The sequence below is a fragment of the Aedes albopictus genome, chromosome 3 (genome assembly GCF_035046485.1).
Source record: "Aedes albopictus strain Foshan chromosome 3, AalbF5, whole genome shotgun sequence".
NCBI lineage: Eukaryota > Metazoa > Arthropoda > Insecta > Diptera > Culicidae > Aedes > Aedes albopictus.
The window spans coordinates 290,808,367-290,832,773 of NC_085138.1; the positions used below are offsets into that span (position 1 = coordinate 290,808,367).

At 39.5% G+C, this 24,407-nt stretch overlaps 1 protein-coding gene across 1 annotated transcript in view; it reads right to left on the reverse strand.

Moving 5' to 3' along the window:
- Positions 1–2,303: 2,303 nt before the first annotated feature.
- LOC109418769 (adenylate cyclase type 2) overlaps positions 2,304–24,407 on the reverse strand; it is a gene marked incomplete at its 5' end in the record, with an annotated part of 84,394 nt that continues 62,290 nt past the window's right edge. Inside the window, 3 exon segments of the mRNA XM_062861256.1 lie at positions 2,304–4,505; positions 18,732–18,974; positions 19,306–19,320. Of these exon segments, the coding sequence (XP_062717240.1) occupies positions 4,374–4,505; positions 18,732–18,974; positions 19,306–19,320 (390 nt within the window).

Sequence of the window (24,407 nt, forward strand, 5' to 3'; positions counted from 1 at the left end):
ATGAAAAAAAATACTCGAAGGCACACGGTGAATGGAGCCCCCACGGTGAATGGCGCCTTGACGGTATAAGTAATTATCTTCATTTTGGGGCTAAAAGAATCAAAATCACGAAGTTCAAAAACCGTGGTGTAGAAGTGCGTGGAATGTGTCTAGAGCATTTTGTTGTTCAGCGCAAACGTAAACAGTAAGCATATGCGCAGATAAAATTAGAAAATTTCTTGCCGGAAGTTTGTGGTTTGGCGTGAAAAGTGAACAGTGCGTGGATACTTTAAAAGTTCGTTTTTCGGCACGGAAAGTGAACATTGGGCGAAAAGTGAAGCAAATTTGTCCCTCAGTTAGCAGCAATAGTTATTTATGTAACGAGTGGCAAAAAGTTGATTTTTTCATCACGAGTCGTATATTTATCCAACGAGGCTTGCCGAGTTGGATAAGTACGAAGAGTGCTTAAAAAATCGAGTTTTGCAACGAGTTCCATACAAAATTTTATGCAATGATTTTTTCATAATGCAACCCATTTGAGTTGCATAATGTTCATAATGCAACTCAAATGAGTTGCATTATGAACATTATACAACTATTTAGTTCGGAAAAATTGGCCATTAGGATACCAAAATGAGTTATATAAAACATAAATTATGATACTGAATTGCATAAAGAATCTATCATCACGATTGTCACATAAGTATAAATCGAAAGCAGGCGTGGTCGCAATCGTCCGAAGAAATGGAGTTTGATGAGATTTTTAACTTTAATTCTTTATCTACTATATACTCAATACTATATGCACAGAGCGAAAAAAGAGTGTAAAATTCTGTGACATATGATGCACATGATTGGAGCGTGGGATAAAACAGAAGTTTACATGACATATCATGTAAAAGTCATAAAATTTCATGTAAACTTCCATTATATGTCATGTAATTCAGCAGGACTCTGAGTATTTACATGACATATAACACAAATTTACATGATATATCATGTAAACCATCATAACACTAAGTTTATATGACCAAAATTAAGTTTACATGACGTGTAAATATCATTATTTTTATCTGTGTGATCTTTTGAATATTCGCAGTTTTTACCATCATTTCATCTTGCAATCATCATTGCAACTCCATCTTCGATATGAGTAAGTGTTCATGCTACACAGATAAAAATAATGAGATTTACACGTCATGTAAACTTCATTTTACTCATGTAAACTTAATATTATGATGGTTTACATGATATATCATGTAAACTTGTGTTATATGTCATGTAAACTCTCAGAGTCATGCTGAATTACATGACATATAATGGAAGTTTACATGATATTTCATGAACTTTACATGATATGTCATGTAAACTTCTATGATATCCCACGCTCCAATTATGTGCATCATATGTCACAGAATTTTACACTCTTTTTTCGATCTGTATGCTATACTATTTATAGTATTGTTCGTACAGTTGAAAATCGGAGTTTTTGACAAGCGAAAATAGAATTTTCTCCTAAACCATGTGTCGGACGTACGTCGGGCACAGTGCGCTGGATAGATGGCCAGGTCCGCTGTCCAGCGCACTACGTCCGACGTTAGGTTTCACGTATGGATTTTGAGGAATTTCGATTGTCGGGTGTGGGGAATCTTCGAGTTTCAACCGCGACGACAATAGAAAATATTAAGTAACTTGTTGTCGTATAGAAAGTTCTCTGCTCACATTTTCGATGTTTTATCTTCAAAAACGGCCAAAATGACAACAACCTGCGTTATCATAATTTTGAGTATCACAACATCGAAATTAGGTATCAACTTGCTATCAAGCTCTGGCACTAAGTCTCTCTATTGAATTAATTGACATATAGTAAAGTATAGCATAAACAATATCCATGTAAATGAACACGCACAGCGGTTGGTAATCACCTAGAATCCAGCGAATCAGAAGGGCGGCTCCAGAGGCTCGTTATTCTACATTTGGGAAAACTTCAGTTAGCCTTCATTTGAGAAAAAATGCAACGTAATGAAAATGAAAACGAAAAGTAATATTGTTTTACTCCTATACTAACACTTGTTTTGGCAGTCGGCTCGTTCATAAAGTTGTGGTATACAATGTGAATTCAAGGAAAATAAATAGAACCTACCTGCCAACGTTTTGTGGGTAAAAAGGGTCTTACCCATGAAAGAGTTGTGTTTTTACGGCAGCATCCCATGTCAGCAGTTGTAATGAATCATATTTGTTCCAAAAAAGTGCGTATTATGAGTGTGTGGTTTTTTCTTTCCGGGAAGTTTCTTTCACATTGAAAGTCTACCCAGTTCTGACACTCGAGTTTCAATTGACAATTTTTTATTTTAATTTAATTTGGCGTGATATTTTTGTTCGAAATGGCGCAACCGAAATGGAATTTGATTTTATTTTAATGTATAAACCACTTATGAACTAAGGTAGCTATCTCTGACTTCAATTGGATTTACTACTTTGTATCTTACTCAGTTTGTTTCGCAGCTAAAACATGCTTTGGTTAGAGGCTTTGAGTCGTGTGTGTATGTGCTTACATTATCTCTTTCGAGATTATTGATTGAATGCTGCGGGTGGATAACTAAAACTGCTTCACGCTTGGAAAGATATGTTATGCAAAATGCTCGCTTTGGAATAATGTATGATGAATAAATTATGGCGATGAGGTAACGGTGATGTACTTGCTGAGGAAGGAGGGTGTAAAATGAGTGTATAAAAAGGGATTCCACTGCTTTCGGAAACGTTAGGGGTAGGCCCATAAATGTGATATTCAGTACATTCTATGCATGCACGTGATTTATATTCTTTCTGTTAATGTTGAATTTGCAAGTTTAAACTTTTGTAGAATGGCTCACGACTAAACTGTTTGTTAGTGGAAGTTACACAGCCTCTAAGAATAAAATATTCATTTTGTTGACGAATGAATTCATAACTACTTTGTGTGTTTGGTTTCTGGTGTTTTGATTTGTCTTATTTTTATTTGCTGATATTAAATTACATCATTTTCAGCTAAAAGTACTACATGACCTACTAACCTATCTACAGCAATAAACGTTTTTCCAGATTGCATTTTTCTCAAAGATATTACACGAGTCATTGTAAGCATGATAAGTGGGTGAATCATTTAAAATTCTTCCCAAGTAACAATTTTTAGTCAAATAGACTAGACAAGGTTTCTACAACCATCATGAAACAGAAATAAAAATATTAGGTTTTATGACGGTTCTTAAAACCTCTACAATACTTAATGGTCATCAAAATGTTACTTGGGTTTATAAGTCCGCTTCATCGTCATTAGATATACAAACAAATCGAATGGACCCATAGGGTAAATGTACCAATAGTGGTGCTATTAGTAGCTCCTTGTGGAAAAATAATTGAATAAAATTGATAATACCACAAAATAAAAAGTCTGAAAACGTTAATCGGTAGTTTTTCACTTAAATTTGCTAGGAAAAATGTAAAAACCATTGTTTATTTCAGTTTTTGCTAATAAATCACTTGCACCAACTATAGGTACACGGTTCCTATTATGGGGGTAAAATTTAACATTGGTTCCTATAGTGGCGCATCCCATTGAATTCTTATGGGACCTACCACTATAGGAACACTACCACCACTGTAGCTGCAAAGGAGCAAAAAATTTAAGGAAAATAATTGTTTAAAATAGGTTTTTCGGCAAATCCTAAATACAAAACTGAATTAATGTTATTAATTAGTTATGATGCTTCTATTAAAAATGTCATTTGCAAGCTTTTTGCTCGAAATAGTGCTGAATTGGCACTACCACCACTATTGGTACTACCTCCACTAAGGAAGCTTTTACCCTAGCATACGAGAGCTTATCGACTTTGAGGAATGATTTGGCTATCCTTGCGATAATTCCGTTGATATGGGTAAATTGAAACAGATTCCCATTATCTCGCTGTTGACTGTTTATAAATAAGTTTTATGCTCAATAGTTTTGAAATTATTTGAGTTTGGAAATCGTAGAAAGTTGAAAGCTGGAAAAGTTTGGAAAGCAATGGTCTATTGTTGTACCAGTAGGTCTGTAGCACTGCCTATAGAAAACGTTTAGACATGCTAAAAGAGTTTGACCCTAAACGTGTTTACACATCATTAACACTCAAGATTCAGCTATGCTGCTCTTAGTCCTGTTTCCATTTTCTACACAGCTTTCTAGCCCCTGTTTGAATAATTAAAAGTAGGTTACTCACTCATTCTTTCACGCGTCACGTCGGGTTGCAAAACAACAGCGCTTAGCACGGATACCGACGACGATGGTCGACAGATGGGACCGGTAATTATATTCGTTGCCCCTTTTGGTTGCTGTGGTAGCGGTAGGTGCCCTTTTTCACACATTCTGCTCCGAGTCTTTAAATCTTTTCGTCGAATGGCGTTTTCACGAAGTACGTCGTAAGGATGCCCTTACCTTTAACCGGAATGGGTCCACGACACTCGCAAGAGTAGCCGGCTGCCATCAGAACTTTGGCCGTGTTCTCACTCGCCTTTGATGAGTGGTGATGGTGGAGGTGGTACATAGAAAAAGAGAAACAAAGAGATGCGAGGTAAATGGTAAGAGTTAGAAAAGGAGAATTTACAAGCTTTCTGATGGAGCTACTGTAATAGTTAGCTGGCAGTGATGACAGAGTTCTTGGAAAGCGATTTCGATGAAAAGCTATAAGCAAAGTTTACCATGTTTCCAAGAATATTCTTCTCATTGTTTTCAAGGGTAGCCAGCCATAACCAACCACACCATTTCAGTCACTTCCCCCCAATCATAGTAGGTATACTATTGCCAGGAGGAGGAATTCAGATAGACGAATGAAAGTTCAACGCATACTAGCTGACGAACAAATATGGCTTACTCATCGATTTCACCGTCTCCAAGAACATGGCCATTAGTAACACCATCTTCCAACATAGTCCACTGCACGAATTTATGCTGGCCTTCTTACCCTCACAGAAAATTTGACGTTTGAGCGGTGCCGACATCGCTCAAACGTCAAATTTCATGTGAGAATAAGTAGGTCAGTATATTTTCGTGCAGTAATCCATAGTCGACACTTCCACAGCTCTTCTTCGACATTATCGACGTCAGGACCCATTGTGACGCCGAGCATCCACTCTGACCTGGTGATGACCAAGCTGCGTCAAAAACTCTCCGTCATCAGCAATGTACGGTACTGGTGACCACCACGGAACAACCTAGAATGACTGAAGTAATTAGATGTCGCCACAGCGTGCGCGCACAATCTTTCGGTGTTGCCCATATATAGGACCAAGCTTGCTATTTGATGAAAACATTCACGAAATGATGCGATTTGCTTTCGACAACGAATACGTTTTCACCCATCCTCGCTTTATTCAATCAACCTCCCATACGAGTAGCACACGAACGGACTCAACACTAATCAGCATAGTTGACTCTTCCTTTTCGCCGTTAAGCCGTTGCGTTCTAGCCAAGCATCTCTTTTCATCGCTTTCGATGCTTCTCGACAGCTTAAGCTAAGTTTCCTGTGGCCAAGTAGAGCGCTCAAGTAAAATTTCACCTTTTTCCGTAAGTAATTTTGACATTTGTTTAACAGACAGCATTTTAACGAAACGATGCTGTAAGAAGGATGTGAAGAAAAGGGCACCAGGTTGTTTACGATTTGGACTTTTCGTTCGTTTCCTCAGGAAATGTTATTGAAATTTAAATGTACTTTTTCGCGCACGTGTAGGGAAAATGATTCAATTTAAAACTTTTGGGTGGGCTTTTGGGGGAAAATCCAGATAGTGAGATTCCGACGGAGTTGTGAAGCTTTCCAAGGAAAATACTGATTAGAGACATTGCGCTGGAATTCTGGGGGAACTTTTAATGGTATAACAGAGAGAAGTAAGGTTAGATACTAATTTGAAATTCTGCAATTTAGGCGTTCGGACTACGATGGAAGGAATTCTGCTGGGACTCTGGCGGTTACAGGAAAGTCCTGCAGGAATTCTGGAAGAATTGCACGGGAATTTCAGAGGAAATCCCGGAAAATTCCTGGTGGAATTATTGGTGAACTTCTGGTGGAATTCCCGAATCAATTTTAGATGAGTTCGTGGGAAACTCCTGGAGGAATTTCTTGGAAACTCATTAGGGAATTCCAAGGGAATTTCTGCAGGATATCCCGGAGAACTCCTACAAGAATTCACGGGGAACTTTTGGATATATTCCCGGCAAACACCTGAAGGAATTAACGGGGAACTTCTGGAGGCATTCCCGGAAACTCCCGGAAGTTTTATTGGGGGTTTCCTGGAAGAAAAACCTGATAATTTCTGGATGATTTCCCGGGGGAATCCCTGGAGGAATTTCCGGAACACTTTGAGGAATTCCCGGGGAACTCCTGGAGGAATTTACGGGGAACTCCCACGGGAATATCCGGGAAAATCCGGAAGAATTCCTAATTATCTCCTGGAGGAAGAACTGGAAGAGAACTTCTGGATGAATTTCCTTGAACTCCTGGGGGACATTCTAGAGGAAATATCGGAAAACTCCTTAGAGATTTTTTTAGGAATTTTCGAGAACTAGAAAACCTCAGATTTCTTTTGATAGAGCAAAACAAAGCAAGAGCAATGCTGCAGATCTTGCTGCAGATTCTCACATAATTCCTTTCTTCCAGGAAACAAACATATTCACCGAGCTGGAGTTGTTCTGAAATTAACCGCAGGATATCCGTGCTCATTGTGTTTTGCCGTAGCGCATACGCGCCAACTTGTGGCGTAGTTGGGGGGCAAGGCCTTTCAAAACCAATCGAATGCGGAAAATATCGATGCAATTCATCTTATTCACGTGAAAACTAGTGCATTGGACAGAAAAAAAAGTTGAATTTTGTCCAATTTTGGAGAGTTTCGCCAACTACGTCACAAGTTGGCGCCTATGCCGCAGCGGCATACTTGCGGATTTTTTAGTACGTACCGCATTCCGTTGCTGAACCCATTGCGTTTTCCGCTTCAAACTGATGTTGTTTCTTGAGTTCTTTTCTTGTAATTTTTTTTTATTTATTTGACGTCAATCAAATAAATAAATAAAATATTTGACGCTGTGTACCACATGCCTAAGGCCCCTGTGTACTAACAGCTTAATGCACCCTGATGTCTTTGGCGCGAAAGAAGAAACAAAAACGAAAGAGAAATGCCACTTTAACTCACGGAATAATACATCGACATATTATTCCGTACGGAAAATTAACAACATGACTGACAGCATCGCATGACAGTGCCATCTGTTGGCAAATCTTTCTGGCTGCAAATTACTTATCAACTGCGAACGCTTAAGTAATTTTGATTGCAAAAGTTTTACGTGACCATTACTTGTCCTATCTTTTTACACAGTACTTACCAGGTGGAAACTAGCCATTATCGCGAAGCATCGTTGGCTGGAAGCTTTATTAGTATGATATCGGTACACGCGAATGTTGCTTCTGTGTGCGTGTCGAGCGTTCATGCCGTAGTTTCGCAAACCAACCTATTCGGTATGGTTCGGCTGTTCGGGCGAGCGTGTGACGGCCCAGTCAGATGAGTGCAAAATCGTTTGTGATTTACATCATGTTCGTTTTGCCACCTCTTTGCTGCTGGTCATCGCTGATCAGTGCACAGTTCAATCGCACGCGATAAATATACAGTTGATGAGTTGTGATGAGCACTAGTGAGGTGATCATTTGCATCATTGTATAGGACTACTGAAAAACTGCCAAAGCAGCCATGCCATTAAAAACGCAGCCGAGACAAGGTCGGTTACGTCCAACGGAGTCAACGGAACGAATGGTTCTACGAGGAGCGCAGAGCGATTTTAAAGGCGAAGAACGCAGCACGGGCGGTAATGGGGCCCGGCCGTATAACGACACACACTGAAGCGGCAACACTAGACCCAGCTGTCCCAGATGAAAAAAAACGCTGTCTGGAAGAAGCGAAGGGCGAGGAAATGTAAAGTCTCTCAAATAAAAAAAAAACACGGAAGTTCTACGAGAAGCTCAACGCATCCCGCAACGGTTGCGTGCCAAATATTTAGGGATAAGGACGGAGGCATCTTGACGGACGGACATGAGATGAACGAATGGTGGAAGCAGTACTTAGACGAGCACCCAAATGGCGTGGAGGACGTAGGCACGGAAGACCACGACAACGGAGAGAACGACTACGCTAATGCAAGTTAGCTGAGGGAAGTTCAGGATGCCATTCACCAGTTCAAAAGCATGGTATCGCTGCTGAACTCATCAAGATGGGCCCAGAAAAGTTGGCCTCCTGTCTGCACCGGTTGATAGTCAGGACATGGGAAATCGAACATCTACCGGAGGAATGGAAGGAAGGGGTAAATTGCTCCATTCACAAGACGACCATTTGGAATGTGATAGGGTAAAAGCACTAGATTTCGCCCCCCTAAAGCATTGAACTATACAAATTATTGAGTTTCAACATATATTTCCGATAATATCTATGTTTCTTCGGTGTTACTTGCTAATTATCCTTCAATCAGTGATAACTCAGCTCAAAAGTACCATTAAATAAAGATTTAATACATTAAAATAACAATTTTCAATATTGATTTGTGATTTATTTTTCGCCCCCCAAAATTCAATCTTCGCCCCACCTCCGCTCTAATTTTCGTCCCCTTTAGTTGCCCATAAGTTTTCCTCAATTCGATCATGGCTATCTTAAAATTTTTATTGAATATGAATTATCCCGGCAAGCTTCTGCGTTTTTGAGTAACCCAAAGCGAGCTCCCGTCTGCAAAATGAAGAAAAAAATGATTTTCCTGTTTGCATATTACTCGCCTCCTTGAGACAATACATACATAGATCAATAGATAGATTGTAAAGTAGAAAACATGGCCAACCAAACATTACGTATTAATGGGGTACGTACACAAATTACGTCACGCTTTGTGGGGTGAAGTGGGTGGTCTGTTGACGTCCCATGCAAAAAAATAGAACGAAAGGAATGGCTTCCATTCAAGAATTGATAAAGAATCCGGGTCTCCAGTTAGCCTAGTGAGGCAGGCCAAGTTCCAGTGGGAACGTAGAGCCATACAGAAGAAGAAGATGGATGATTTTGAAATGTTTTTTTTTGCATCACATAACTTAAGGGGAACATCCAGATTTTAGAAAAGAGACGAACCAGCCAAGGGCTGAAAGTCTCTATAATAAAGATAAATCAATCAATAAATTACGTCACGAAAAAAAAATATCTATTAGGACTACTAATTTTGAAATTATACACTAGGCTGTGAATTTGGCTGTTCTCACACAGTTGCTGACTGTACTGTACTCACTGTGAAAATAGTAAAAAGTGACGTTTGTTAGATGGTTCTCAGAAGAAAAAAAACAATTGCTGAATCTGAGTAACAAACTGTCAAAGTTGCTGAGGGATCGGTAATATTGTTTTTTACTTAGTGCTTGGCTGTGTGCATACTCAATCCTGAATTGTCTGTTCAGCACTTTTTTGACGAAAATAGAACAGCAGAACTATTTCGATAGCTTCGCTAATCGATTTTACTGAGGCTCAGTACGCCAACTGTCAAAATCTGGTGCAAAAGATTAACAATGCAGTATAGCTGCATACAGCTGTTCTATTTGAGTCAAAAATTTACCGATAAAGGTATTCCAAATTAAGTGTGTGGATCTTGGCGAAAGTTAAAAAAATGCAGGGATTTTGTAAATCTAAAATTTGAACAAGTCCAATCTGCATAAGACTCACAGCAAACTTACGACTTATTTCAATCAAACGCCAGAAATATTCTTATACCTAAATAAATTACGTCAAAAAGATTTTCTAATTTGAAGTAGGTACATGGAATTCAAGCGATTGACATTGACCAATTACACAGCGCAACATTTTTTTGTCTCAAGAGCAAACTTATGTGTCTCCGAAGGATTTTGGGCCGCTGAATCCGAATCCGGGCTCAGATTTGCTCCAACACGTCACAATTTTGAGCTATACCTCAATTTATAGGGCAAAATACGCGATTTTGGGCTCTTTTGATTGCAAGCCATTAAGCATGGAAATATTATTTTTAAGCAATCAAAAGGTTAATTGGTCAATTAACATCTAAATTAACAACTCATGCAAAATATTTCGTTTTACCTAATCAAATTTGATAGATTTAAGCATTTTATGTTAGTATGAAAACTTGCATGCAACTTTTGAAGGGTGACTTGTATGGGAAATATCGTACATAACATAAATCGCTTAAAACTATCAAATACGATTTGGTAAAACGAAATATTTTGCATGAGTCGTTAATTTGGATGTTTATTGACCAATTAACTTTTTGATTGCTTAAAAAAAATATTTCCATGATTAATGGCTTGCAGTAAAAAAAGCCCAAAATCGCATATTTTGCCCTATAAATTGAGGTATAGCTCAAAATTGTGACGTGTTGGAGCAAATCTGAGCCCGGATTCGGATTCAGCAGTCCAAAATCTGTCAGAGACACATAAGTTTGCTCTTTAGACAGACCAAAAGTTGATTTTTGTTACGCTGTGTTAACTACCACAAGCGTCTGTAATCATTCTTTCTTTGCGAATAGTTAAATGAGAGTTGAGTGGAAGTTACATTTCATTACTAGCCAAAGCGAAAAATGCCAGCGGAAGTTTCGCCCGTAAAATTTTCCAACACCTAAGATTTAACACTATTTTTTCAATTCAGAGAGTTTGAGCCATAGAGTGTTAGTGATAAACCATCGTGAGTAAAAGAGACGCGAAATTTATCATCAATTGTTCACCCCATGCAAAGTCTTTCAAAATCAATTCCATTTTCTCTCCCATTTTTTTTTGTATTTCTTGTCATCAACGTAACATAGTTTTAAACAAGTTTAGAAAAGTTTGACTTTTGGGATAAAGGACAAAAAGGTCACTTACATCTAGACTCCTCAATTATTTATTTGATTCGGTGTATTTGCGTCACGCGAACCAAAAATTGACGTCTTTCATACAAAATAGTAAACTATCCTCCAAAATAGATTGTGCGGACATTCCCGACGGTTTGGAACGTTCGTGCCACGAACAGTCCCGAAATCGCCCCCACTTCACACCTGACTTCACAGTCAAATGTGTCAAAAGTGACAGATAGGCACGTGCTTTTCTGGCTGGCTCGCTCGCATTTCATTTTCGCTCTCATCTTTTTTTCCAACGATGACTGAAAGACGTCGCATAAAAAAGGAAGCAAGGAGACTCAATTTGAAGAGGATCGTCGAAAATTGCGTTTAAAATTGGGTGTCGAATCGACCTTTGAATTCAGTGGCCAAAAAATCACAGAAGACACTCATGAAATAGATTAGAATGACCACGTTTGCATAAATGGTACATTTTGCCCCACTTTCCCCTACCTCACAAAGATCAACTTCACCTCATCCGTTATCTCCACACTCGATTTCAGTACGAGGAACGGAGGGGCGAAAACTGAAACACCCAATACGAATAGAACGGGACAAGGGATTTCGCCAGGGGCGAAAATTGGAAACTTAAAATTCTGTGCTCTAATTTTCGCCAGCTATGAAAATAGTTAAAAATTGATAAATTTTATCAATTCAGCTAAATTAATAACGTGCTGTGTATTCCTAAGACTTGTATGATTATCAATGATCATTATTTTGGGTTGGAAGAGTTGATTTTGTATGTCTTCCCAGGTTCTGATTATCGCTACTGTTTGCATTGCGTTGAAAAAAACATACATCATTGCCATGACTATTTCACAATCGCTATTTCGATAGATTAAGCTATTGGTTTTGTGAATATCATTAGTGCATAAGATTGATTTTTGTTTGCTCTCTCAGATACGTTGAAAAGCAAACAACAATCTACCTAATTAATCACAAAAACTACGAATGTTTTATTAGGGGGGCGAAAATTAGGGAGGGGGCGAAGACTAGTGCATTTACCCTAACATCAGAGTTACCATTTTGAATGCTGCCTACAAATTGCTATCCTAGATTACCTTCCGTCGTCTGTCACTTTTATAAGTTCGTGGAAGCTGGCTCCATCAACGGCCGGTCGACAACGGACCAGATCTTCACCGTACGGCAAATCCTCCAGAAATGCCGTGAATACCAGGTCCCAATGCATTACCTGTTAATCGACTTCAAAGCGGCATACGACAGTATCGACCGTACAAAGCTATGGAAAATCATGGACGAAAACGGCTTTCCTCGGAAGCTGACCAGACATACGCAGTTTTGCGCACCGTCCATTATTGCTTAAGATGGATGGTGCGTAAAACTGCGTATGGGTTCCGGGTGAACTATCCAGTTCATTCGAATCTCGCCGGGGACTGCGACAAGGTGACGGACTCTCATGCCTACTCTTCAACATCGCTCTGGAAGGTGTAATGCGACGAGTCGGGCTCAACAGCAGGGTCGGGTACGATTTTTACAAAATCCGGTCAATTTGTGTGCTTCGCGAACGACATGGACTTCTGAACTTCTTGAGGGCCCATATAGCCGAGGCGGTAAACGCACGGGTATTCAGCATGACCATGCTGAGGGTGACGGGTTCGATTCCCGGTCGGTCCAGGATCTTTTCGTAAAGGAAATTTCCTTGACTTCCTTGGGCATAGAGTATCTTCGTGCCTGCCACACGATATACACATGCAAAATGGTCATTGGCAGAGGAAGCTCTCAGTTAAAAACTGTGGAAGTGCTCATAGAACACTAATCTGAGAAGCAGGCTTTGTCCCAGTGAGGACGTTACGCCAAGAAGAGGAGAGGAGGATGGACTTTTTCTTATATATGGCTCTACATCCCGGATTAGCGACCCATAGCCTTCCTCACTAGGAGACCCTACGAACGACATGAACATTATCGTCAGACCAATTTGGAACGGTGACAAAGCTGTAGACCCGCCTGAAACGCGAAGCAGCAAAGGTCGGACTGGTGGTGAATGCCTCGAAAACAATGTACATGCTGGTAGGCGGAACCGAATACGACCGGATCCGTCTGGGTAGTAAATTACTACTGGGTAGTAAATTACTAGTAGTAATTACTACTGGGTAGTAAATTACTACTAGTAATGTTACGATAGACGAGGATACCTTCTAGGAGGTGGAGGGATTCATTTACCTCAAGACCTTACTGACAGCTGACAACAAAAGCACCATGTACAAAACGCTAATAAGACCGGTGGTCCTCTACGGACACGAGACATGTACCATGCTCGAGGAGGACCTACAAGCACTCGGAGTTTTCGAGCAACGCGTACTAAGGACGATCTTCGGCGGTGTGCAGGAGAACGGTGTATGGCGGAGAAAGATGAACCACCAGCTCGCTTGCATTCTGCGAACCCAGCATCCAGAAGATGGCTAAAGCTGGAAGGATATGGTGGGCAGGGTGTGTTGCAATAATGCCTGACAACAACCCTGCAAAGCTGCAAAGTTTGTGTTCGCGATCGGATCACGGTTGGCACAAGAAGGCGTGGAACGCAGAAAGCACGATGGGTGGACCAGGTGGAGCGTGACTAGGCGAGCATTAGGCGTGACCGAGGATGGAGAGCGACAGCCACAAACCGAGCCATGACCCAGGATGGAGATTTTTCTCTTCGGCCCTCCAGGTGCTCAGGACTGAAAGTAAATATTTGGAGCCCTACTACACGCCTAAATGACTGATGCCGACCACAAAGCGCAGCTTCATTCCCTAATCGACTTTGCGTCCTCGAAGTTTAGTATCAGCGGGGATCTCAAGCAGAGTTTGCTTACACTTCGTAAGTCGATTATGGCGGTAAGCAGGACTATGATAACCGCATGATAACTGCGGCAGCCGCAGAGTTGAACCTGAAGCTGCCGAAGTCTACCCAGACTTAGGCCTTCGTATTCATGTGGGTAGTCTGAAGCCGTCAGGAGAGGAGCCACCAGATTTAGCTCGTAAGGCCGGTTTATATATAACACACATGTTATATAAGAGTTACAATATTGCATGTCTTGTTACTGTGACGTACTTCTAACACAATACTAGAAATACGTCACAGTGACATGTGTGTTGCTTGGGACGTCGGACCCGGCCAGGCATACTGGAAGGCTGGGAAGCGTAGCCCTGAAAAGGCTGGCCCTTCCTAGAACAAGAAGTTATGACCGTTGGTGGGCCCTCAGCTACCACAGGTTAGGGCAGGTCAGGGCGATGAGGAGAGATGCCAAGCTCTCGGATCTTGGAGCTGACATACGCAGTATTAAACGTACCCGTATCGCGAAACGATCCTCGAGCTCAAGAGGGGCAAATTGCGTAAGGGCGTTGCCTACAAGTGTCTGGTGGACGATATACTTGGCAAGATATGGGATCTTACCGTTGAAGTGGCGGTAAAGGTCGAAAACATGGACGACGGACGCAATAGTGCTTGGCATTGTACCGCAGCAACACTGCAAGGTGCAGGCGGCCACCGCAGCCGTTTGGCTATGAAAATGCGGCCTTGGTTCAGCTATCTATGATGGGTGCCAATTAGTTCGTGGGAGCGGACCTGGTGTAATGGTTAGAACTCTTGACCATCACGCCGAGGACCTGGGATCGAATCCCACTCCCGACCAACTCGCAAAATGTGAGTTCTTCCTTCGGAAGGGAAGTAAAGCGTTGGTCCCGAGATGAACTAGCCAGATAAACTACAGATAAAAAAAAAATAGTTTAAAGTAAGGAAGTGAAGCTTAAGCTGGGCTGGTCGGTATGTTCGCTGGGCATATATGAACCACAGGAGGCTTGCTTCAGGTATTTTGAACCGAGACACAAGTCATGGGACTGCAAAGGCCGTGACAGTAGCAAGCTGTGCAGGCAAAGTGAAGTCCCAGGATATCTAACACTCGATGTCTCAGCCAAATTTGGCCAACGCTAATGTAGTGACTCCTCCTGGAGAGGATCATCGAGGGCTCTGCCCGGGTCATGTTCCGAGTCCTTGGTCTTCTTTTGTAGGACCACTGCACTAAGGGCCAGCATCGCAATCTAGCGGGACAAAATTAATTACCCCGAAGCGAAGCATTCTGGCACATGGTGATCAGGGGAATTGATTGCCAAGAATGTAGTAGTTCGCAACTTATTCACATATGTGGCACCACCATCTAATTTTTAAGTTTTACGTCCAAGGGCTAGTTCTAGGGACTTCGACTTTTCGGTAAAATTGTTTATTTTGCAGTTATTTTGAAAATAAACTTGTATGCCGTGGAATTTCAACGTTCATAGCGATCTTTATTTTGTTAAAACAAACAACTTTCTCGAAGAAACCATTTCACGGTCAAAAGTTAGACGCTGGCACCATCTTTACTAATACTATTGAAAGGGATCAAATATCCCAAAACCACCAAAATATACCTCTTCAAATATTTGACAGTATGTTTGCCTAGTATTGATGGATATTTGCTGAAAATTACAAGTTGTGATTTTTGCACTTTGTGAGATATTTTAATTTAAAAATTACACAATTTATTTGATTTTTTTTTATTTTTTCTTCAATTTTTGATGTTAATATTCCACCAACTACTGTCCAAAAGTTATTATTTGACCCATCTACAACAAGCTAAAAACATTTATTAAAATTTTTATTATTGTGTATTTTAAGTTATGCTGATTCTACGGACCTGGCGTGATGGTTAGAACACTTGACTATCACGCTGAGGACCTGGGATCGAATCCCGTTCCCGACAAACTCACAAAATGTGAGTTCTTCCTTCGGAAGGGAAGTAAAGCGTGGGTCCCGAGATGAACTAGCCTAGGGCTAAAAATCTCGTTAATACAGATAAAAAAAAAATATGCTGATTCTACACTGCTAAAACTGATTTTTGACAATTATAATTTATTTATTTTCAAAATAACTTGAAAACAGTAGGCTGTTGGATTTTGACGTCTGGGCAAAAGTTGTTCATTTTGTAAAGTCTCTAGGACAAGCTCTAGGATGTAAAACTAAAAAGTAAGATGGTGGCGCCACCCATGCGGATAATTTGCGAACTACTAAATTCTTGCCAATGAATACCCCTGATCATTATAAAAAAACTGTGTCGCAGACCCATGTGCCGGATATACTTCGTTTCGGAGTAATCAATTTTTTCCAGCTTGATTGTGATACTGGCCTTTTGTGTACTGGGGACTGGGTTGCACTAAGGGGATTCAGGTGGCAAAAAATCGATAATTGACCTCATTCAATTTGAGTTTTAGCTTCGGTAGTTGAAAGTAGATCCCTTGGACCAGTAAACCATAAAATATTAGTTTTCTCATCCCTATCCTTATCGAGATATTGGTAGCAGAATGAGACCATTGCCAATTTTTGGTAAAACGAATGAAATGTTCAACTTTACATATCTTTGGCTTAAATGAAAAATGTCATACTTTTAAAGTAGTTTCTAAAAGCTTGCTTATAAACCTTTCGAATGACGTATCTGACGTAGAAGTGTTGATTGTAAAACTATTAAATGGTATCACATTAGAAAAATCAAATTTTCTCCATACAAACCGTTTCATACAAAAAAAAGTTTCGCAAAGTTTCGCTTCGGGACTACTTCTATGTCTTTGTTTAGGATCCCTGGGAGACATTGAAATCAAATTTGGCTGCTACTAGCTGCTATTCTGCAATTCCAATCAAGTTGTCGGCGATGATTGAGATATTGCAATATGAAATCATACTATTGGCCATTAAATACCTCTGAGCAAACATTTGGTCACCATGGCCACTTTTCTCGGTAAATCAATCATAGTGGAGTCTAAATATGGTCTTGCATCACATAGCGAAGCGTGTTTTTACGAATTGGAATACATTTTGTAAATAGGAACAGAAATCCTTAAACGCCTAAAAGTATGCAATGTCCTTATAATTTCATGCTGTTTGAAACTGTCGTGGTCAAACAACCTGTTCAACATGTTTTTTATATTTTTCAGGCATAAACCTTACGAATAGGAGCAAAACATTATGAAATTGACGCGAAAATATTTTTGGTCACCTGTTTGTATGGATCCGCCCCATAGTGGGTTGGCGAAGAGGGTAGGTTCACTGACGAGGAACTTACGAGGATCGGAAAAAAAAAATTGATATGCGAAGCAGCAAAGGCTGGGCTCGTGTTGAATGATCAAACGATCAACGATCAATTCTGACTATATGTACATGTCAATGGTTGCTCCTCCGTGATTGATCTGAACTGGTACCAATTGCACTGAGATCCAACTGAATAAGGGACTGCACGCTATGTCCAAAGGGAAGTATTATGAAAACTGAATGTACCTCAAAATTTATTGGCTAGAACCATATTTTTGGACCTCTAGATTCGGAAAATGTTTGGTTTAAAATAATCCATCTTGGGTTTTTTCCCATACATTATTATATGGGTGAAATTGACCTTAAAATGACATTTTACGATATTTGTATGGGAAAACAGGAAAAAAAAAATCAAAAATATAAAAAAAACCCAAGATGATATATTTTAAACCGCTCAGATTCTGAAACTAGAGGTCCAAAGCTACGATCCTAGGGAATAACATTTGAGGTACATTCGATTTTCATAATACTTCCCTTTGGACATAGCGTGGACTGGGACATTCCATTTATTCTCAAAGTACAATTGCAGAAGCTCATGCATTTTTGATTGCAGATAACTTTTGAAAGAAGAAAAAGACATCTCTAATTTTTTGATATTTAATGTATAAATATCTCTGCTTTCAATTAATGCAAAAAAAATGAAAATCGGTTGTTGCCATCATGGCGAAAAAAAATGTTTTGGTGTAAAAATCCAATATGGCGGCCAAAATCAAAATGGCCGACCATATTTTTTATTATTGTAAATAGTTGCTCTATCTTTCCTCTTTTCAACAACAATTCGTTTTGAGGTGGGTTTTGGACATGTTTTCGAGTTATAACGGTTTGAATGAGCCACCATTTGACCAAAATCGAGGGGTCTGCAAAAATTGTTGTGGCTCTAACTAACGGGGGGTCCATCAATTTGAGTAACCAAATACATTTTCCTTATTTTTTTAGCGAGGACTTTCAGAAAATCGCCACCTTAAACATTTTTGAAGACAAGGTGTAAATAGTGGGCCGGTCTCAGCGAGAATTACCCTTCTGTGGATAGATGGAATTATCCCCCGTTCTGGCATCACTGCCCGAGTAGTAAGCGGTGGTACGCATCAGAGGTGCACAGCTGCTCCGTTGGTCCGTCCGTGCACCTTGGGGAATGATATACGACTTTTAAGTTTAGAAGTGGAGTGAAATTGTGCTCCGTTTCCACTCAGACACAACTTGCCAGTCAGTGTAACTACGGCTACGACTGGCACGACAAGTGATAAAAAGAACGCTGTTGCTGTGTCAGTCGTTAATTAGAAAGTGCTTTCCTTTCCCGCTTTCCGGCAATAACACCGGTGTGGTCTGGGCCTGCCCAGTGAAGATGAAACGTGTGGGAGTTGTCATTGTTTCTGCTTTAGTGGCGACGCTGTTGAGCGGGATTTCAAGTCGTTCACAAGTTGTACAATTTGTCAAAATGTCAGTGCTTGGGCGAGTGTGCAGTTAGGTATTGTTATGAGTTGTGGGTTGTAACGAACGGGCGATAAATCTTTTATTGCGAACAGCTGTTAAAAGTGGACATGCATTTTTATTGAGACAGTAAGTGTCATTGTTATTACATCGAATAATTTATTCGGCATATTTTCTTGTTTGAAGATTATAGAGTTTCGACATTTCCAGTTTGTACCATAGAATAACTTTTACATGCGTCTTAATTAACAGAGTGCACGTAATATCAACTAATCACACAGAGGCATCACTTACCTGCACCCGCCCCATAACGCCACAGGAATCCATCCGTGAGGCCACGTTCACCGTGTTGCTCCAGATGTCGTACTGTGGCTTTTGGGCACCGATTACACCCGCAATCACGGGCCCGTGGTTGACTCCGATTCGCAGCCGAAACCGTTGGAATGATTCTCGATTGATTTGATCCAGTGTCGTCATGAGCGCGATGGCAAAGTCCACCAGCACCACCACGTTGTGCTCTTCGGTTCGTTTTTCATCCTTGGGTGTGCATAGTTTGGTTGGCGATGCGTTAAACCGTAAACGAATTTCAGCAGAAATTTATTAAATAAGATTACGGAAACGTGATCAGTATACATAATAACAAGCATTCGAACATGAAATGGATGTGTCGTTTCGATGTGAGTCATTCCTAGGATTGTGCCGAAACAAAAAAAATCTGTTTGGCTCTTTTTTTGTTAAAGGTTGGACAAGGAATACTCTGGGAACATTTTTTACTGACAACACATCAATTTCTTCACTGTAGAATTGAAGAAAAACGACACAACGGGGGCTTGTCGTCCTTCTTCGTATTAAACTGGAGAATACCTACCAGCTCATTATTTTTCTGGCCGGATGAACATGAAAGTAGAACGGAAGAGAGAAAAATGAAAAAGGTATCAGCCGAAAAAAAGCCATGATGATAAATTTATATTGTATTTTGTACAACATGTGAGCCGAATCAGAGAGGTAAGATCCGTAGCTGGAAAAGTGTCGACAATGTGACAAAAAAGTCCTACTAGAGTAGAAGGCACAGCACAAGGATGCCCTTATCATTGAAGAAGTGTCTGCGCTTGTGGTTTGGATAAGAATCAAAAGGGATGAAAAATTGGTGACCATATCCTACTACCAGACGGGATATTTATGAGTTTATTTGGGAACGCCAGTATTTGGTGAAGGGATTTTGGTTTACTGTTGAACCGTTACGGGAGTGGTTATCTATTGCATTATTTATGAGATACCCATTATAGCTTTTAATAACAAAAGATCGGATTCTATTCCTGCAAGCTTTATCAAGGGAACTAATACGGGTTGGGTTAAACAAACTCAAGGAAAAAGGAGAACTTCTTCTTCTTATTGTTGTTTTTTGACCCCATACAATTTTTGAGAACTTTAGGTCCCGTGGGGGACCACTTAGCCTTGAGATACGGACTTCAAATTTTGGCATGATGGTTTTTTTTGCTAAAACGATCGTTTTGCAATATTGAACTTTTAACATTTCCAACTTTTGCAAAAATAGGGACGGCCAAGGGGAGGGGGGTTAAAAAATGTCGATTTTATCGTTACGTAATAATTGGACGCTGCCCAAGTGGGCTCCGGGCCCTCACAAAAACCGGTTAACATTAACTATATTGTTCAAAATCAAAGAAAAGCTTCATCAAACCAAATATACCTATATTTAATGGTTTTGTAGCCTAAAGCTTTAATAAACAGCCGTCATCTTGGATATTGGATCGCCATCTTGGTTATTCTGGTTTCTATTTTTGGACTCCAGAAATCCTCCCTATACCAGATGTACCCATATTGAATGGTATATTAGCCTAAAACACCATTGAACACCATCTTGAGTTTTTTAACGTTATCGTTATCTTGAATATTATGGCCACTATTTTTGAACTCCGCGCCTATTCTTCATACTATGGTTTTAGCGACTAAAACTCCATTAAACAACCGCCATCTTGAACTTGGAGCCGTCATCTTGGATTTTAGACCGCCATCTTAGATATTCCAGTCGCTATTTTTGGACTCCGGACATCTTCTACATAAGGTACCCCGGGGCAAGTGAGAATCGGGGGCAAGTGAGACCTATAGCTAGTATTTTTATTATTATTTATTTTTAAGACTAACATTCTTCATGGAAAACATAGGTATCACACCTACGTATACTTTGAATACAAAAAATGTTATTGTTTCAACCATAAAGAGACCATATTCGTTAGTGTTGTTCATATGTGATTTTCAATTCACTAGGTGAGATTGACGTGCTCTACTACATTCGTCGTTTAAAATTAGATTTGTCATTATACAAATACTTTTTCGGTTTCAGGATAGTATTTGGAGTTCTTGCAAATGATTTCATGCGAAAAGCTGTATTTTATTTTTATTTATTACCTTTAGTTTACTGCTCTCACTTGCCCCAATGCATTTCGCTATCTGGGGTAAGTGGGACCTATGAGAATAAACAAACACAATTTTATGGGTTCATCTCGCCTTGTCCAGCCTAAGATGAAATTAGCACAAAAGTCAATAAAAATTGACGCGTTAAGTAATCTACTGCTCAATTATACTTTATTACCTCTATTTGGATGATGAAATTCTTGTTAAAAATGACAAAACCTTGGATAAAACAAAAAAAAAATCTAAAGCATGTATTTTTTATGTTTTTCTCTACATATCTTCCATTATGTTTTCACTTAACGCTGCATAATGAATTCTTTTGAGCATTCAGGAACCGTCCATAAAAAATTAAAATAGGGTAATGACCTTTTCAAAATTTATTAAAAAAAAAACATTATTTAATAATCGTAAGATTATGTAAGGGAGAAGATATTACTGAAAATCTCGATTTACTTTTGGCGAGATTCATCAACTATATAATATAGAGACCAAGTTTCGATATCATTTGTCTCTTCACTTTACGGCGCTTTTTATATAAAAAATCAATTTATTTTGCATGAGCTGCTAGAGTTGATTCAATTTTTTTTCCCCAGCGATTTTTTTATATCTAACGTAATTTATGCACGATACCATAAACATCCTCTTATTTTAATCTCTAAAGATAGTCTTTCAAATAAGAGATTTATGATTTATGTTACCTTATTTGTTGCAACTTATATTAAGCCCTTTGAACAAAAACTCTGAATAGGTCCCACTTGCCCCGTGAAACGCAGTAAATGAAGATCTGCTACACTTTTCATTATATGCATAAAATATGGAATTTTTAAATTTTGAAACAGTTTTAATGCATGTTAATAAGTACAAATATACCAACAACGTCTTTTGGGTTCATAAGAATTATTAAATAAAATGTGTTCTGAAATTTTTGGCATGACAAAACCAAATTAGCGATTTTTTAGGTCCCACTTGCCCCGGGGTACCTTATCAAATATAACCAATCCATATTTGATGATTCTAGAGCCTAAACCTCGCGTCTCCAGTTAGCCTATTGATTAAGGCTATGGATCACCAATCCGGAGACGGCGGGCGAGAAAATTTTCTCGACTCCCTGGGCATAGTGTATCATTGTATTTGCCTCACAATATACAAATTCATGTAATGGAAGGCGAAGAAAGCCCTTCAATTAACAACTGTGGAAGTGCTCAAAGAACACTAAGTTGAAGCGAAGCAGGCCAAGTCCCAGTGGGGACCGTAGATCCACAAAGAAGAAGAAGAGCCTTAACTTTCATTAAGCAGCCGCTATCTTAATTTTTGTTAAGCCATCTATATTCTGGTCGCCTTGTTTGGAGACCAGACATCTTCCCCATACCAAATATACCCGTATTGCATAGTTTTAGAGCCTTAAACACCATTTAACCTCATACCAAATATACCCTACCCATATTGTATAGTTTTAGAGCCTAAAATACCATTAAACAGCCGCCATCTTGAATTGTGGACCGAATTTTAGACCGCAACCTTGGATATTTTGGCAGCCAATTTCGGACTCCAGACATCTTACCCATGCCAAATATACCCATATTACATGGTTTTAAAGCCCCAAACTTAATTAAACAGCCGCCATCTTGTAGTTTGTACCGCCATCTTGACTACTCTGGTCGGCATTTTTAGACTCCAGACATCTTCCCCAAGCAAAAGATACCCAAATTGAAAGATTTAGAGCCAAAAACACCATTAGACAGCCGCCATCTTGAATTTGGAGCAGCCATCTTGGATTTTAGACTGCCCTCTTCAATATTCTGATCGTCATTTTTGGACTCCGGACATCTTTTCCATACCATTGCATAGTTTTAGTCCCCATAATGCATAGTTTTAAAGCCTAAAACAGCATAAAACAGCCGCCATCTTGGATTTTAGGTCGTCTTCTTGGATATTCTGGTAGCCATTTTTGGAATCCAGACATCTTCCCCACACCAAATATACCTATATTGCATGGTTTTGAAGCATCGAACTTCATCAAAAAGCAGCCATCTTTAATAGTGGGCCGTCATCTTGGATGTTTTGGTAGCTATTTTTGGATTTCGGACACCTTCCCTACACAAAATTTACACATATTGCGTGGTTTACGAGTCTAAAATTCTATTAACCTTCCAGGACGCGCGCCATCAAGCAACCGAAACTGCACCGCGCTCTCGCTGTATACGACGAGCGAGGATTTTTGATAGTGTTGTACTTTTTACAACAGCGCGCGTGCTGAAGGGTTGAATAACAGCCATCTTGAATTGTTGGTCGTCATCTTGGATTTTAGACCGCCACCTTGGATATTCTGCTCGCCATGTTTGGATTCCAGACATCTTCCCCATATCATATACATCCATATTGCATGGTTTTAGAGCCTAAGATTTTAATAAACAGGCATCTTGAATTTTGAGGTGCCATATTCAATATTAGGCCGCCATCTTGAATTTTGGGCTGACAGCGGAAATTCTGGTCTCTGATGGGGCTTAGTTCAGTTTAATATACGTCCAATTCTACTGGTGCTGGTTCGGATCACTGAAATGGCCATAACTTCGGAACGCCGATGACCGATCCGGATCATTTTTAAAAGCAAATAATGCGGTAAAATTCCGTCTTTAGAGGGCAATCAAATGAACTATAATTTTCTTCCGTGTGAACAATTTTAGGTTATGTCAAAAGTTTTTCAAAGCTAATCATATAAGTCTTGAACGCCAAAATTTCATTGCATTCGGTTCATTAAATCTGGAGATATAACAGTTTAAAGTTGGCTATCGAATAATTATAACTTTTTCTAGATTCTTTCTAACTTCATGTAGAATCGCCCGATTTTTCCCAAATTTGAACCATTGTTACACAACTAGTTGATCAACTTACAATAAAAATTCTAGTTTTTTATGCACTTCTCCATGAGGTATTTTCAAAGGCCCAGGAGGAATTCCAGAAGCAATTTCAGGAGGAATTTCTTAAGCAATTAATTGCAGTAGGAAATCCTGAAGGAATTCCAGGAGGAATTCCCGAAGAAATTCCAGGAGAAAATCCTGAAGTAAATTCAGTATAAACTTTCGAAGCAATTCCAGATTCTGGAAGAATTCATAAAGAAATATTTTTTTTTGTTCTTAAGTTAGCATTTGCTGAATTGAATACTAGTGAAAAATCATGAATTTCAAGAACTTTATGGTGGTCAAAAGATACTTTTAAGCCGTTTTTTAAGCCTAGAACTCCATTAAACAGTCTCATATTTACAACATTGCTTTAGAGAATAAAAACTCTGAAATCTAAATAGAATTCTTAAGTTTAATAGGTCACATGATAAAGCTTTCATTATTTTGTTACTTGACTACTTCCGCCGTTGCTGGTTCGAAATTCTGACTCCGAATTTGCTATCAATCTAAATGGATTTCTGGTATGATTCTTAGGAATATTGAAAAGTTGTGAATGGATCATTTGGCAGTTTGGCAATATTGAAAAGTTGTGAACGGATCATTTGACAATTTGGCAATTTACCCGTTGCTTAATTCT